Source organism: Aphelocoma coerulescens, chromosome 8, assembly GCF_041296385.1.
Source record: "Aphelocoma coerulescens isolate FSJ_1873_10779 chromosome 8, UR_Acoe_1.0, whole genome shotgun sequence".
Taxonomy (NCBI): domain Eukaryota; kingdom Metazoa; phylum Chordata; class Aves; order Passeriformes; family Corvidae; genus Aphelocoma; species Aphelocoma coerulescens.
Window position 1 is genome coordinate 13,939,872 of NC_091022.1, and position 17,573 is coordinate 13,957,444.

A 17,573-nucleotide genomic window follows, 5' to 3' on the forward strand; every position below is an offset into this window, starting at 1 on the left:
TGCCACAAAAATTCAATAGCCATGGTACAAGACACCTAAGAGTGCAAGAAAAGCAAAGTCAGCAGCTGGATCTTGGTGCCATAGCAGATTAATCAATATGATAAAATGTAAAAATAAATCACTTACAGGCTGATGGGTTTATGTCAAATACTTTAAATCAATAATATAGAATTCCTAGAGTGTATTTCTTTTTTGTGTGAGACGGTTGTGTTATATTCATTCAAATAATCTAGGAAACTCAGTGTAAGAGAATTTGCTTAAAATCTGACTGAATTCACCTTCATACACCTCTGGAAGTTTCTGTGCCTGGATCCTGATGGTCGTGCAGATCCCAAGTCACCATGCTGCTGATATCCTGAGTACTGAAAGGCACTACAGAGGTAAGATTAATCTCGAGCTCATGAGCCTACGAGAACCTAACTGGATTTGATCTTGGATCCACAAAAGGATTCAACACTGCTTATGAAATATTTATGTCTTTATATTTTAGAAACTGTGGGTTGCACAGAATTGTTCCCTTTCCCATTAGGATGTTCCAGCTTCCAAGAGAAAGCCCTGGCAATAACTGCATGGTCATCTCACTTAGTCAGTAGTGATTTTATTCAGCTGCAAGAGAACCATATAGGTTTGTCTAGAGCTGAGCTGTTGAAAGAGAGCTACCAATACCCATTCCTCATGGTGCAGAGCTAACGACAGTAAGAAATTAAGTCAAATGAGACAAAATTTATCCAACCAAGAGGGTCATTAAACAATCTGTTACTTATGGTTTGGTATTCACTTACAATTCTTGGGAAATTTCAGGAGGGATGCTTGGCTAAGAGGTATGGGAATGCTGGAAGTCAGCTATTTCTCATACTAATTCATCACAGACTTTTATCCTGCCTGACAGCAATTTCAAACATGTGTCGCACTTCTCAAGTTGCCTCTCTTATCACTAGAGAGTACCGTGGTCTGTGATAGAGGGTGACACAACTATGAAAGTAATTCTTGCTCTGTTGTCTATATCGGACTACAAGGGCCGGGGCTTTGATGCCTAGCCAAGTAATTGTCTGGGGAGGGGAAATAAATTCCAGTAACTCGCATCTTTCTTACCCTTGCCTGTCAAGAAAAATTCAGCTGCTAATGATTTCTAGCACTTAGCCACTCCTACTTTGGCATATTCTTCTCATGGAAGTGTTAACAAAGATGATACCTAACTGTCTGGGGGAAAAAAAAGAAAGAGAGAAATAGTTCAAGTAACAAAATAGCATGCTTTTTATTTAGGGTAGAGCACATTCAAGAGATAAAAGAAAGGTGCCAGATCCTTAATAGATTTGCATCTTGTTTCAAGCATCACTTGATTTATCAGTATGTGTACAGAAACACAAACATATGTATTTTGCTACTGTAAAATGCTTTCTCTTGAATACTTGTCATTCTGGCTTGATGGAAGTAAAAATTAGTTCATTCCCTCTTGTTTCTATTTGGAAGGTCAGTTTCTTCAGGACTTTCAGTCCACTTCCAGAGAGGGGAAGGTGACAAAATCTAGGTAAAAGGAAGACTTCCTTTGTGCGTGTCTTTAATAAAAATAAATAAAATAAACTGATCAATTCCTGTAATTCTTACCTATATGGAGGATTTAAAAATTATGAATCTTGAATCCTGCAATGTTAAGTCATTTATTTTCTTTCTGACATCTGTGTAATATTTCTAGCTGTTGGTGAGCCAGTCCACTGTGGGACAACAAAGATAACATTTGTATAACACAAGCCAGCAAAAACACACAGCCAAGCACAGTTCTTCAGAACATGAGCCACTGTAAGAGAATAAAAAAGAATGTATTCTGGTAGACAAGTTGAAGGACAATCAAGTAGTAGCAGTGCAGTTTTCAGCAGCCTGTCTCGGAGAATCCAAGTTCTGCATTTCTTGCAGGTGGAATGGTCTGTTACGGACCTTGCTCTTATCATTCCCCTTCGTCTTTCTTGGTCCGTAGGGACATCCATGTACTTCATGACTGAAGGGCAGGAAGGATGTCGGAAACAGGGAAGTGACTGGTCTACAAGTGCATTAGAGAGCTGCTGCTGGTGAGTAATAAAAAGCTTGGTCAAAAAGTTCTGCAGCATTGTCTTGATAAACTTCTGACCATGTGAAATACTGGCCTTAATAAAGTACAGAACAAGATTTAATGGTATTGGAATTTCCTGTGGAATGTTGGGGGAATTAAGTAACTTGCTCATATTCCTTCTTAAATGTTTTTATCTGAGTTTACCTTGCCGTATCCTGAGTTCTAGCTATCATCTCATGTTGACCCAAAGCCCACTCTATTTTTTTACTCTGTCCATTCAAAATGAGTTTTGTCTGGGGTTTTTTTTTTGTTTTCCCCTGTGAGAACAAGTGATTTTTATATGCCTTAGTATATTCAGATCAAAATAAAAGCAGATCTGAAGTCTTACTTCAGAATTCCCAAAGAGATTTTGAATGCTTCAAGGCTCATATTTGAATTGACTCTTGTTATATACTAGATAATATTTCAGGAGGGAAACTTTTTTTTGCCTATGTCACTATGAAGAAAATAGGAGCTCAGCTATCAAAACTAATAAAGTTTGGCTTGGAATATAGTACTTGGCACTTTAAGTATTTGGATTTAAAGGCTATCCACCGGTTTCATTTTTAGATCCAGAATCACTAAAATCATACCTTCAGTTTTATAGAAATTAAGCTTGGAATTTCCACAGCTTGTTTCTTGCCAGCAACGAAAGACTAAGATAAAAAGTAGGGACTTTTTTCTCTAGTGGCTTTTATTTATTATTAGATGAAATTTTCTGTTCATTCTGTGAAGTGGACAATGCCTCTGAACAGAAGAAAATAAGAAATTAGCTATTCTGTAATCTGCACAAGTTATCACACTTCTGTGTTATTTTATCTGGCATCTTTGTGGATTCTGGAACTAACCAAACAGGAAGTGTCCTAACTGAAAAGCTGGTGCCTGAGAAAGATAATGCAGGAAGTAGATGCATTTATTTTTACACACAGTATTTAAGAAATTCCAGAAAAGGAAAAGAAGCAGATGATAAGACTTTCTTAAGATGTTTCTTTTTTTTTCCTTCTTGCAATAGATGACAAGTTAGATGTGGAGTACAATTGTGAGGTGTGATGTGGGTTACAGGGTAATGCGTTGGTGTTCTTTTTGTAGTTAGGTACAAAGTTACAATTCCTGAAACAGACACAACCCTTTAAATAGATCTGCATGTAGATCTCATCCTTCCCATCCGGAGATGAAAATTATAGGGAGTCAGTGATGCTCTCCTCCCCCTCCTGGGGCTATACAGAGGTTGTATTATTGTCAGGTGGTGAGAAAGCAGGTGGAGGGAGTCAGGAAAAGCAAAGTGTTGGGGAAGCTTTGGGAACCGAAAACCCAGGTGCTCTGAGGAAGGAGACAGTGTATAACCCATAGAGCAGGCTACTGAGGTTGCTGAGAACTGAAAATGTTGAGGCTGGCAGATCATTTCCTTCTGTACTAGCCATGTAGTTAGCAGTATTCATACATGTTCTCCAGCTTCATGTTTATTCGGTTACATTATCAAGATATGACCATATTAAAGGTACTACCTTGCATGTGATGCCTGGAGGGCATTCCTTCTTTGCTGATGCCTGTAAGTTTTCTCTCTGAGATGAGCTCCCATTTGAGTTACAGCACAGTCCTCTGGCTCTTTGTCTTTAGGCATGATCATCCTGTAGATGTATCAAACACTCTTTGCGTGGGGTGGAAGCTCTTCATCCCAGATTCTTCCATGAAGCATCAGAAACTCTGTAAGAGGCTTTCTTTACTCAGACCTCCAGTGCACACTCCAAGAATATCCTTCCTGAGACGTGTGAGGGCTGCAGTTCAAATGGGGGACCTAAGCATGGACTTGCTCTAACATCTCTTTGATATGAGGCTGAAGAACTGTTGAGTCAGACTTTGCTGCATCCTCTCACCTGAGTGTCAAGCTTTCCACAGAAGGATTCTGACCTCTCAAGCTCTCAATCGTCTTAAGTGATAAACACATTGCACATGTTTCTGTGTTGGGCTCCTGTAGAGAAGTTATGATTCCAGAACTGAGTATTTCTAGCAGAAGTCCCAAATTGTTGCCCTAGATGCAGATACAGGAATGAAGTGCCATAAAGAATTTTATTGCTACACAGGAAACAGAATATCATGTTAGATGACTTTCCTCCTACCTTCTTTTTTTTAAAATTTCCTCTGCCAAAAGGATCATCACTCTTCACCATAGGTCCTTGGCCATGAATCACAAAACCAGTAGTGAAGGTTTTAAGAGTCCAGATTCTGCAAAAGATTAGCCTTTCATCTTACCCCGAATGGCCTCCATGAGACAATGCAGTATATTAAAAATGCAGGAAGAGGTGCATAAATGTTGGATAACTAACATGTTGGATAATCTGCATTTTGTTCAAATAATTCATTAAGATATCAAGAACTTGTTATCTCTTTTGCTTAAAGGAAACTTATAAATGCATCATACAGGTATTTAACAGGATTGCAGAAGTATGAGTTAAAGCAAATGCTTAGCACAGTTCTGAAATGGTTTATTTTCTTAAATTCCAGAAAAGTCTGATGAAAATATCCTGAAGGACACTTGTGTTTTCTTATGCCAGGCCAAAAATTGTGTTCAGTATTTCCAAACTCCCTTTTGCAACACACAATTGTTTTATCTTTGTCCATCAAAGCCTTAGAAGTCTCTTTTGATTACTAGATGTATTGAAAAACATGTAGTTACATCCCTGTGCTTAATTCTTTTAATCTTTTTTGCCTTTAGTAATATTCTTGTAATATTTGTTTCATTCCAATCTTCATTACACTCTGCATGTGTCAAGATTTCTTCCAGTTGATCCTATAATACTTATCTCACTGTGGATGTAGATGCATCCTCTATTTTTACCCCCAGCATCTCCTCTCTGCTATTTGAATAAAAAGCTAGATTATCTGAACTCTCAAGGTCAAGTGCTAAAATCTGTCAGCTGATCTCTATTTGTTTACAGACAGAACAGACAATTCTGAAAATAAGCAAACTTGGTGCCCATTTTCCTATTTTGAGGTTGATGCTGAGGGTAGCAGGAGCAACAGTAAAGTACACATTCTTTTTAAAATACACAGAAGGCTCACATTTGAAGTTGTGTAAAGAGAAAGTTTTAAGAAACTTTTAAATTTTTTAGCAGATTTGTACTTCCTTTAGTAATATTTGTTGGCTAACTCTGCTCTTACCTAAACTGTCTGAATTCAGTTTGTCCGATCACTCAGTATAGCAGCCCCTCTGGTAAGGCTCCAGCTCCAGTAAAGTTAATGGCAGCTGTCTGGTTTATTTTACTGAGAGCAGGATCAGAGTTATTTCCTATTTCATGTTATCTGGTGAAGGACTTGATTAAAACTTCTCCAGCATGCAGTCATGGCCTCCTATGTTTAAATCTTTTTCTGTCTAGAAACTAATTTCCCAGAAACAAGGAAGTATTGCCCTTTCTCTTTCAGTTTAGCTTCTGATGATTATTTAAGGAGGCCAAGCAGAAGAGTTTTGTTTCTTGCTTCTCTCTGACTGTGATTTAAAAGTAATTATTTACAACGTGAGAGAGTACACTTTCCTTCAACCAAACAATTTTCTCTGAAGTAAAATCACATTGTGTAGATGCGTTGTTTCCTATCCGGGATAGCTTTTGGGTTTTGGGGTTTGATAGCAGTACTTCCAGAACAGTACTCTGCTTGCATTTTGTGGCACTTAAGAGTGTTTTATTCTTCCTCCTTCTCCACCTCCTCCTCCACCTTCTCCTCCTCCTTCTGCTCCTTTCCCTCCTCCTCTAACAAAAAAATTATCATGGTGATAATAAAAACAAAATATTATGGTAGAATCCACTGTGGCAATTTAATTTAATTTTAGTTTTAGTGACTTTTGGTTAGGCATTTCTAGATGCTTCAGATTTCCCTTTTTTATTACTTTCTGGGCAATTCTTGGATTGTCTTGGGTTTTTTGTTTTTTTTCATTATTTATTATTATTATTATTAATAGTAGTATTACATACTTTCTCCTGAGATCACAATTTATCTTTTCACGATCTTTACATCCCTTTTATATTTATGAGTTTATGATGAGTGCATGAAAAAAGTTGTTGATGCTTCTTGTTTTACCCAGTGTGTTTCTGTAGCAGCTTATATTCTCCAGCTATCCTTTGATGAGGATGCAAAGCTATGGCAGCATCTACAGTCATGTAAAAAGCAATAAAAAAATACTTTCTGTAGAAGACATGCTTCCTGTAGGACAGCAGGACCCTCACATCCTCTGATACAACTCTCACCTGACCATGGTATTTTTGGAGCTAGCATGAGGTTATTAACGATATAAACTCTGACTGACTTAAAACATATATTGATGGAGAGCCAGCATTTCAGCAAATACATTTCTTTAACATTTACAGCATTGCTACTTTAGCCTTTTTTTTTCCAAGTTATTAATCACTTACTAGATATTTGAATCTGTGCTGTTTATAAAATACAGACATCAAATAACCAAACTATTACATACCAAATGATTTGCCAGAGACATTTTAAAAACATATACGTTTCATTTTGAATTTCTTGCTGCATTTATTTAGTGATTTTTAATTGACCAATATAGAATCATTAAATTTTTTAGGCTGGAAAAGCCCTGTAGGGTCAAATCCAACTGTTAAACCTGCACTACCATGTTCAGCACTAGACCATCTCCTCACGTGCAACAGCCACACATTTTTGAACACTTCCAGGAATGGTGATTCTACCACTTCCCTGGGCAGCTTGTTACAATGCCTGACACCCTTTCAGTGAAGAAATTTTTCCTAATATATGATCTTAACTTTCCCTGGTGTTATTTGAGGCCATTTCATCTTGTCCTGTCACTTGTTACCTGGGAGAAGAGATCAACCCCCACCTCAGCAGAACCTCCTTTCAGGGAGTTGTAAAGAGCCCTAAGGTTCCCCCAAGACTCCTTTTCTCCAGGCTAAACCCCAGCTCCCTCAGCCACTCCTTGTCAGACTTGTGCTCCAGCCCCTTCCCCAGCTCCATTGTCCTTCTGTGGATACTCTCCAGCATTTAAATGTTTTTCTTGAGGTGATGGGCCCAGAATTGGACATAGCACTCGAGGATCAGTGAGGATCACAGGGGGACAATACCTGCCCTGGTCCTGCTGGCTGCACTATTGCTGATACAGGTCAGGATGCCATTGGCCTTCTTGGCCACCTGGGAACACTCTGGCTCATGTTCAGCCACTGTCAATCAGCACCCCCAGGTCCTTTTGCCCTGGACAGCTTTCCAGCCACTCTTCCCTGAGCTTGTAGTGCTGCACGGGGTTGTTGTGAGCCAGGTGCAGGACCTGACACTTCACCTTGTTGAACCTCATCCAATTGGCCTCAGGAAACTGATCCAGCCTGTCCAGATCCCTCTGTAGTGCCTAAATTACTCAAGTAGTTGAATACATAAACAACTGAGATTTAGAAGTCTTTATCCATTCTTTGCATTTATAGCATTTTCCAATTGAAAATTATACATTGAAAATGTTATTTTACTTTTTTTCATAACATTGCTGCCTTATTAGCCATTAACAGTTGTCCTCAGAAATATTCCAAATTGGATTTGTATATCCACTGCAAAGTGGAATTGGGAATATTAGTTAATTCAGTTAATTTGAACAGTATGAGCCTGATTCAAGCTGATGAAGTCAGATCTCCAGACTTCTGTTATCTGATGTTATTTCTTCATTTTTAGAGATCAAACATACTTGGGAACCTGAGTTCCCAAGTAACATCACCTCTCAGACTGGTAGCACAGTTTTCAAAGGAAATACTGAGTCATGTAATGTTATTTACAGAGCTGAGCATTGTTAGAAGCATTCTGAAGACTCACAAAAATATTTTCATTAAAAGCAAATTTGAATAACTGCTTTATCTGTGATATAGTTGCATTCAATTACTTGGACTTACGCACATTCTTTCATTTTATCAGTTGTTTGCAGGATCAGATCTGAAACTGATTTTTTTAAATGCAGTAGGTAGGCACTGTATTTACGAGTGTTACCATTTATTTTCCTGGGCTTTCACAGAAGCAGCAGAGGGCGCTGAGCCAATGGGCACGGCCCGATATGGGTATCTTCCTCCCTGCTCTGGTTTTTCCCGTCCAGGGATTTCCCACTCCACCTCCAGCAGAGCCCTTATAAAGAGCACTCTGGAGCTCTTGTAATAAACTGTTGCAGAGCAGCAAGATCTCGCTGTGCTTCTTCACAGAAGATAGAAAGCAAAACTCTTGAATTTACTTTCTTATACCCAGTAACAGCAATTACAAACGTTTAAAGAGATGGGAAGAACAAGCCAGGCTGTGCTAGTAATTTTGTGTGTGTTAAGGACTGGTAAGTTGGGGAAGGTGGGGGTTGGTGCTGCTTGTTTTATTTGTTTTAACTTTGTTAAGTGTAAACTGACCTAAAATTTGCGCTGTTCGATCTTTATTTCTCTTTGCTCCAGTTACCTTTTCATTTCAGTGAATACAACTGTCAATTAAGAAGTTCTGTCAAAATGTCAGGAAGCTTTTTTTGACATTTACTTTGAGCTTTTCTGTGCTCTGCAATGACTCAGTCGTTTTCCTATTGAGTTTGCTAAAAGACAGTCTAGGAGACAACTGCAGTATATCAATGCATGTTTGACTTTTTACTGTCATTCCTGACAATGTCAGTCAAGTTTGGTACTAAATGTCCTGTTGGAAGTGTTTCTGCTGTTGTCTTTGCTATCTACCTGCTACCTCTCCCCTCAAATGTTACAAAGTTTTAGAACCAGCTCCACCTGACCAAAAAAAAGTTATATTGTGCCAATGCATTTATTTTCACTGACAGCATTTGGTTTATGCCATTTTATACATGAAAATTATCTATTAGTCATCTGAGTCTGTATTATCTTTGACAAAAATAGCAATGTTTATGGGGTGTTTTGAATATATAAACAACTGCATGAGCTTTATTAGTTTAATTTCCACACAACTATAAAGTAAAGAATTGAAACATTGAAAGACCTCATGTCGCAGTAGAACATGAGAAGAAATAGGGAGATAAAAGTTGAGGAAAATGCTGAATTGATGTGTGTTTTCCCTTTTGTAGTTAAAGCTTTTGAAATGGAGATTATACCTGCTAAGAGAATTGTTGCACAGATTGGAGACACACTCATACTCACCTGCAATACTACTGGCTGTGCATCACCAAGTTTTTCCTGGAGAACACATTTGGACAACCCCCTTGGAGGAAAAGTCAGCAACCACAGGACATATTCTACACTGACTATGAATCCAGTTAGCAGTGTGAATTCTCATGCTTATCTTTGTACTGTCATATGTGATGAGAAAGAGAAAAAAGAGAAGCAGGTCGAAGTTGAACCTTACTGTAAGTAAAAATGCAAAATTCTCTTTAAATAGTACATGTTGATAGAAAACTCAATAATTGTTTTAGATATTGTGGTTACCAGTTAGCTTTTAATTCTAGGATAAGGAGTCTGCTATAGCTCAACATATGCTTCCTTCTAAGATTCCTTTCATATGTCTCCTTCTCTGCTTAGCTTTCTGCACTGAAGATTGTATGTACTAGTGTTATTTTTTCTTCTTTTTGGTAATTCTTGAAAGCCAAAACTGCCTGAATGCATTCACAGAGCTGGGGGAGAAAAAGAATCAAAACCTTTGTAGTTTGCAGGGGAGTGATTCAGATGTCTAAACCTACCAGCACAGAAAACAGGATAGCATTAGTGTATGGATTGCTCTGAATGCCTATGTTTAGGCAGCTGTATCACTGCCTAGGTGTCATGCTGAATCTTACTAGATATTCTGTGATCGTATTTCAGCAATTGTACAAATAAAATTCCCCTTAGTAAAAGATCTGCTTATAAAAGACTTGTAGGTCTTCAGATCAAGATATGCCTTGTAATAAAGTTGATAGAATGTCATGTTCTGAGCACCTCTAAACTCAAGATGTTTGATGTCTGGATCTTGTTCTTATGTTGACCCTAATATTCTTCTCTGCTAGTCTAAAGAAATTGATTTTATTCTTTTAGCTTTCCCCAGTGATCCTATCATTGAGATCCGCTCATCCTTAGTTGCTGGAGAACCAGCCACTGTCATCTGTCAAATTCCTGATGTGTATCCCTCTAGTGGCCTGGAAGTTCTCCTAAAGAAAGATGAGTGTGTTCTTTATGAGAATAATTTCTTTGAAGATGGCAGCACAAATACAGAGACCAAAATTGTGACATATACATTTCATCCCGTGGCTGAAGATATTGGGAAAGAGATTACCTGTGTGGCCAGGTTAACAATTCCTGATATGGATTTTGAACCCAAAGAAAGAACATCTTCTCAGAAACTTAATGCAAATTGTAAGTATTTTTGTACTAGGGCTTTCACACAAAATATGTTGAGTTTTGTGAAATGGCTTAATGAAGTGTGTACTATAAAAAATTTATAATCTGCACTTCTTACCTGTATTATTTATGTCAATAATATATTGGATTCTATTGTATTCAGTAGCACTCACTGAGTAATTAAATATCCACTGTGTTCAGGAGAGAAGCTAGGCAGTGCTTTAGTAACTCTCTTCTCTTACCTTGGACACTCAGTCAGAAAGTAAAGACCAGAAGAAAAATGGTATCACACTGCTAAATGTTTTCAAAATTGTATTGTATGCTTAGGAATTCCAATTTTAGTCATAAATGATAATTCGAAAAATAAAAAGAGCAAACCAAAAATTGTACACATTTTGGCTAGCTTAGCTTTCAAAGCTGTAAGCAAAACATCTTACTAAGCCTGGAAGAATTGTTCCACTACATTACTGCAATACACATTATTCATTTTTTTCTTAGTATTCTGTGAAATGTACCTCTAAAAAAGCTAGTGTTAGAGATGTGCATGTCATTCTTCATTTACTTACTGATCTTGTCTTCCTTTTGTTCTCTTACAGTTGGTCCACAAAATACTATCATTACTGCATCTCCAGGCAACTCAACAATGGAAGGAGACTCTCTAAACCTTACTTGTGTGACTCAGAGTAACCCACCACCACAAACAGTTTGGAAAAAATATTTGGCTGAAGAAAGCATTCAGCATCTGACAAATAACAATGTTCTTTCTATTCCCCATGTCCATTTCAATGATTCAGGACTGTATATCTGTGAAGTAATTAATCTGGTAACCAATAAAACAGAGAAAGCAACTGTGGACATTATTGTACAAGGTACAATTCTGCTTGAGTTTCACTTGTATTATCCAGTACCTAACTGGCAGATCTCTGTTGGGTTGGAGGAGGCTGAAACACTGAAAATTACGAAAATACAGGGCCCTCCTTGTTACATATTCAGGATGCAGCTTCAATTTAAGGCTGCTCTTCATGAGCTGGACTTTTTCTTTCTAGTTAATTTTCAGCTCATTCTCTCTGTACTGCTGTTGTATGTTCACACTTCTATACATTTCACACAATGCAACATTCAAAGTCACAAAAGAATCTGAGAAAGTGGTGGGGGGACACACACTGTTGTTTCCTTGAAATACAATGTATGTAGCAGTTTCACAGGGACATCACAGTCCCCTTCTTTGAACTAGTAGTTTTAGTCATTAGTAATAAATTTAATAGTCATTTAATGGTAAAAATCTTTTGGACATAATAATATTGTTGTTGTAATATTTTATGATTGACTGATTGATTGCTACTGTTTTGATAGAGCCAAAAGTCTTAGATTGTCTGGGATCAAAACCAAAATAAACAGATCCTTGAGCAAGCGATTCCCGCTTTCTTAAAAACCTCTCCATCTTTAGTACTTTTGTGTTAGTTTAACAGCCTTTTCTTTTGTCATGCAGGTGCTCCAGTCATTACAAAATTCTCCATTGAACCTTCTACAACAGTTCAAGAAGGAGAAAATGTTTCCATACAATGTTCTGCTGAAAGTAGCCCTCCTCCCAAGATTATTTTAAGGAGAAAATCTGACAGCGCAGACATGGGGCCTGACAGTGCCAGGAGTATTCTTCTTCCATCTGTGACATTCCAAAATGGAGGAGACTATGAATGTATAGCAGAAAATAAGTTTGGAAACAGTAGAAGTGAAATCACACTTAATGTGAAATGTAAGTACGTGTAAAGTTTTCCCAGTAATTTAAAAATAATTAGTTAGTTCTTCAGTGATAAATATAACCATCAAATTAAACAAAACCCTGTGAGAACAAAAAAATCAACGTAGTCCTCTGCTCTTCCCTAAGAAAGGAGCAGTGCTGACGAACAAAACAAAGTCATGAAACCTTAAATATAATGCCATTCTAAAGTCCAGATCTGAATGAGTGAGAAACTGATCTACATGGTTAGAAGTACTTGGTTAGTATGTTTAGGCTATGGAGGGTTTGTATGGAATCTCTGATACTGTGTGCTTTACTTTTCTTTTTGAGAATGAAAAAGAAATTAATGTTGGGAGGCTGACATCCAGTAGGACGTGTAGGATCCATCACTAAAAATCCAGTGGTGATTTACTATAGGACTCTTCCTTTCAGATGGACCAAAGAACACAATGATCACTGTTTTCCCTACTGCTGCTCTTAAAGAAGGAGAAACTGTGACAATGAAATGTACTAGTTCTGGTAATCCAGCTCCTGTGATCTCCTGGAAGAAAAAGAAGGCCACTGGGGAATCTGAGAAAATTTTTAGAAATGCAACTTTAACTATACAGAACTTGAAAAGTCAAGATCTGGGGCTTTATGAATGTGAAGCTTATAATCCATTTGGCAAGGAAGAAAAATCTGTGAAATTACATGTTCAAGGTTTGTAGAACGAGCCAGAAAACAAGTTTTTTGGTTTATGTATTTTAGGTCCAGATCTTCTTTGTGAAGGATGAGGTAATTTTGTCTTTGATGTCAATGGAATTAAAAAGTGGCCCTAACATCACTAAGTCATTTAGGAAGCTTTAAACAACGAAGCGTGAAGTCTGCCTCAGTACAGATAGCTTATGAAATGTTCGTAAGTCGGCGGGGCTTCCATCACTCCTTCCAACTGATGAATGTGTGCTTGAGGTAAAGAAGGTATGCAGTGCCTGTATTTCCTTCCAAACAGGCCTCAGTGGAAATCTGCATATGAAATATTCCAGGAGAAAGTGCATGCTGAAACTGTTCTGTGGAAGCACTGTTACAGCTCCTTGCTTCTTCCCTAAGTTACAACTCTGTTTCCTCCTCTTGCAATCTGCATTTAAGCTACACAAAATGCTGGTTCCTCAACTTAAGATGCAATGGTGGCAAAGTTTCATTTTCAATAGTAATCGGGCTTCTCTCCTTTAGCTCTGCTGCTTCTGCCTCTTGCATGGCAAAAGGGTATTGCTTAGGGATCACTTCTGCCACCAATTCAGCACTCTTCCCTATTCTTTACTATTTTAATAGCTGCACAAAAAAATACACTTTTGATTTTCCCTTCAAGCAAAACAAAACAAGAACAAAGTGTTACCATTCCTTGCATATCTGCAAATGTTACATCTCTTAGGAGTACTCTATAAAAGAAAATTGGTGATGGGTTCACAACCCTTGGAATAATAGATAGCAAATATACCACAGACAGGGCTTGGCTAAGGGATGCAGGAAAATACACATGCATACCTTTAATGAACTGGGAGAGTAGTCTCAGCACATAGTACTTATGTCAAATGTTAATATAAATGCTCTACAGAGTTCATATTAGGATTTCTTTTATGCAGATAGAGTGACATCTTCAGTTTCATTAAGAATGAATTGTCTTTAAAAAAACTGAGATAAGTTGTACAGGTCTTTGTCATAAGTGTTCTTAATGCTAGTGAAAACTTCAGTCCAAAATGGTGATACGCAAAATAATTGCTGCCTCAACATTTTTCATATTTCCACTTCCATCTTTTGAAAACAGGATATAAAATTGAGGAACCTAGTGGGAAAAAAATACACTTCTATGACTCCTTCCTTTGCCTTTTCTGTTTCTCTTGTGTTGAAAGTGGACATAGACCTCTGGCTTTGTTGGTCTGTGCCCTTTCGTGAACTCAAACAAATAAATAGTGAATTTGAAGTAAGAAAAGAAGAAGAGGCTCCATATAATGTAAAAGTTATGCAACATACTCCATCAATTAATAAAATGTTCTTTTTGCCAGCTGCTGTTGGCTTCAGTTTGTGAAGGATAGCTGGTGACAGAGTAGTGTCTAAAGCCACGTGCTCAACTACTATAGTGGGCCCATTGACTGGATTAGTATTTTGCCTGTAAAAGCTGCTGATGCCTCACGAGTTTTGCTTCTGTTTGTTGCTAAATCCTACCTTGCATTTCTTTTCAGTTCCTCTCCAAAATATTGCTGTGTTAGTATATCCATCAGAAAATGTTAAAGTAGAAAATACCACTAGTACATGTAGCACATACACCCTCAGAGATTGTCCTGAAAAAAAGCCCATCAGGAGAAATTATTCTGCCATCAATGAATGGAAATTTATACTCTGCAGTGTCACCAAAAATTATACAAGCAGATATGTACTTCATATTTCCAGTAAGGTTGGAACAACATTTCAGAGATCAAGATAGCTGTTGTAGATGGGTGGGTCTATTGCCTTAAACCTATTTTGGTTGTACTTTCTAGCGAATTTTTTGTCAAAGTGAGCACAAGTAGTTCATAGCTGATCCTTGCATGACAGTACTGCAGTTAACCTAAAAAAACCCCCTCAATCAAAATCAAACCAAACAACCTGGTCAGAATAAGCTGTATTTAACTTCCTTTCAGTGTGGATGTCATTGTCTCTCTTACCTGAGTTGGTGTGGTAGCTTTAGGGATAGGGCCAGAAAAATGTGGATCCCAGCTGCATTTCTGTCCACATGCGTGAACAGTGAGACTAACCCAGAGAAAGTTCTGTTTCACAAAAATAACTAAATATTGGACTTTTAAAACATGGACTTCCCCTTGAAAGATGAGTTCCAGGAGGTTGAAATGTACTCAAACGTTTCCTGAGTAAAGTATGTGGTATTCCTCTTGTATTCTTCATTAATTTCATGGTATTCTTCATTGTAGATGATATCAGATGGGTTTGAACTTGCAAAGCAAATTCAAGACCGAGATAGCGGCTAGAAATTAAAGTATGTAATATGAAGTAACTAAAGGAGAAAATGTAAGGAAAGCACAAAAAACATGCTTTGTGCATGAAAACAGAAATATGTTCCAAATGAAGGTCATTAATAACACTACTTTTACAGTGATGTACATGTATCTGTTTCAAAGAATATTTACACAATTTTTTTCTCCTTTTGTCTCCATTTTCAGCAAGATTGGAAGAACCAGATCAGATGATACCACTGATTATTGCATTCTCATCTGTAGCAGCAGTAGCGGTACCTGCAGTTGCAATTTTGATCTACGTGTCAAGGCAAGCAAAGATCAATGGATCCTACAGTCTTGTAAAAGCACTCAGGTTGAAAGTGTGATCATGTGAATACAAGTCTTTAGTTGATAATAAGCACATTTATTTATTGCTGTAACTGGGTCTACTCTTCTGTAACATATGGTAACAAACAAGTGACTTAAGAACAGCACCATGTGATAGCAAATGGATTTTTTTTTCATGTTTTGAGAAGTGTTTTGGTTTTAAATTAAAGGAAGAGCTAGAATCCTATCCTAGAAATTGGTAAATCACTTCTGTGTTGAAGCATGCTGAACAAAGAGCTCTGTGAAGAACAAGGTTTGTACATAGTGTATAATTTGTGTCATAAATATGTTCAAGTAAATATCAGTTTGTAAAACTGAAGTCTTGTTGCAACTGTACAGAGCAATTTTGTTAATTCAAAGATATAAATCAATATTTCTTGAGCTGATCAGGTGACTTTTATTTTGTATTACTCTGCAGTACGAATGTTTTTTATATAATTTGTCTGTTTGTGGTAATGTTTGGAAAATGTTCTCTTTTCACTGATATTGCCATAAACTGCATCTTCAATGAAGTTATGCAATCACTGGGCTATGCATTTCTAAAAAATTTAAACTAATTTAAGACTTCGAGGCTCATTTGTGAAATGTTTTATTTTAAATATTATTCAAAAAATGCCTGGGGTTATAATCTAGTAAATTCTAGGACTGCCAAGGTATTTTTGTAGGCTTTGATCATTCTTAGATCAATGTCAGAATTCTGTTATTTTGTGATGAGCCAAATCAGACTCTTCTTGTAAAATCTAAGCTGATTTTAAATATACGTTACCAATTTCCACTGCAAAATAAAACTGCCAGTAGATTTCTTTGACTAAATCCCCCTAGTGATGCTTGTTTAAGATGATGCCAGAATACACATTACTAGGGAAGGAGATTGTCCTTAGCAGCAGCAGCTGTGGGTGTTGTGGGAAGCCCCAGATGCAAAGGCACAAGCAAGGCTGGCAGCAACCTCAATGCACAGGCAGGGGGCACAGGCAAAATCTGTGCACTTGGCAATGGTGGGCGAGTCGTTTCCTGAAGAAATGCCCTTCCCAAGCTGCTCACTGTGGAAATCTAAACCACTTGCCTGACAACTTTCCCTCTAACAGAGAACCAGTGTCTGCATGCTTCTCTCTGGTTAGTGCCTGTTTCACCACACACTTGCCCGTGTTGGCAAAACGGCTGTGAAAAGTGTGGACTTCCTGTGCAGAGGCAAAGACAGAAGGAAGGAGAGGTGGAATTTGATAGTATTTGTCCTTACCTCTCTTATTCTGACTAGCAGTGGTGGTTTAACTCATCTGGGTGCTGATATTCAGCACTGGAGGCAAAGCTGTGGGAGGTGCAGGCTCTGTGGCTGAGAGGTTGAAATGTATCCTGGTCCAGTGTGACCTGATCCGTCCTTCTAGGCACAGGAAGGTGGACCTGGCCCCTCCAAACTTGCACACAGAAGCTCAAGCAGACATATGTGAAAAGAATATATCTTTACATTATATACATGGTAACAGCTGCTGCCAACAGCAATGCAAATGCAGGTGCTAGATCTGGGATGAGGCAGTGGTGCACACTTCCCATATCTTTTCGTAGTGCGTTCAGCAGTGTTTTGTGCACAGTAAATCAGTTCATGCAAGATGTCTACCTAGTTTGGAAAGGCAGGCTTGGAAAGTGGGGGTGTAGCAGAAAAATGGAGAGCAGTGTGGACTTGGCTTGGAGGAATGTGAGCATGCAGTAGGAGGGTGAAGAAAAGATTGAAGACAGAGGAGGAGGAGAGCTTTGACAGGCCCATGACATAAATTTCTTGGAGGTGGTGCCAGGCATATTTATTCAGAATAATGTCAGGCCTGTCTCAATGCTGGCTTGTGAATAAAACAGAAAGCATGATTTTTTTCCACTGTGCAAAACTTTGGTGCACACACATTTTGCCTACTCAGTGAGGTTCTGGTGTCTGTATTGCAGGAAGGATAGTTAGGATAGACACAGAGAAGGAGAACTGGAAAATGAGACAAATTAAAATGCCTGGGACTTTCCAGTTTGTAGAGAGAATGCTGAAGGAGGAGAGGTTCTGACTGATGTTTTCCAAATGTGAAGACAGCTGATAGAAAACAACAGATGCAGAAGTCTTTGCTAAA

At 38.0% G+C, this 17,573-nt stretch overlaps 1 protein-coding gene across 3 annotated transcripts; it reads left to right on the forward strand.

The window, feature by feature from the left end:
- The first annotated feature begins 254 nt into the window (after window positions 1-254).
- VCAM1 (vascular cell adhesion molecule 1) lies at window positions 255-16,284 on the forward strand. 3 transcript variants are annotated; one of them, XM_069022984.1, is made up of 8 exons: window positions 255-380; window positions 1,973-2,063; window positions 9,141-9,419; window positions 10,081-10,398; window positions 10,980-11,252; window positions 11,873-12,136; window positions 12,554-12,820; window positions 15,310-16,284. In XM_069022984.1, exons 3-8 carry the CDS (start codon window positions 9,155-9,157, stop codon window positions 15,468-15,470), a joined length of 1,548 nt encoding a protein of 515 aa, XP_068879085.1. In that variant the 5' UTR covers window positions 255-380; window positions 1,973-2,063; window positions 9,141-9,154; the 3' UTR covers window positions 15,471-16,284. The 3 variants fall into 3 exon arrangements, with proteins under 3 accessions (XP_068879085.1, XP_068879084.1, XP_068879082.1); XM_069022983.1 differs by lacking the exons at window positions 255-380; window positions 1,973-2,063 and adding an exon at window positions 8,205-8,402; XM_069022981.1 differs by lacking the exons at window positions 255-380; window positions 1,973-2,063 and having other exon boundaries at window positions 9,074-9,419.
- Window positions 16,285-17,573: the final 1,289 nt, after the last annotated feature.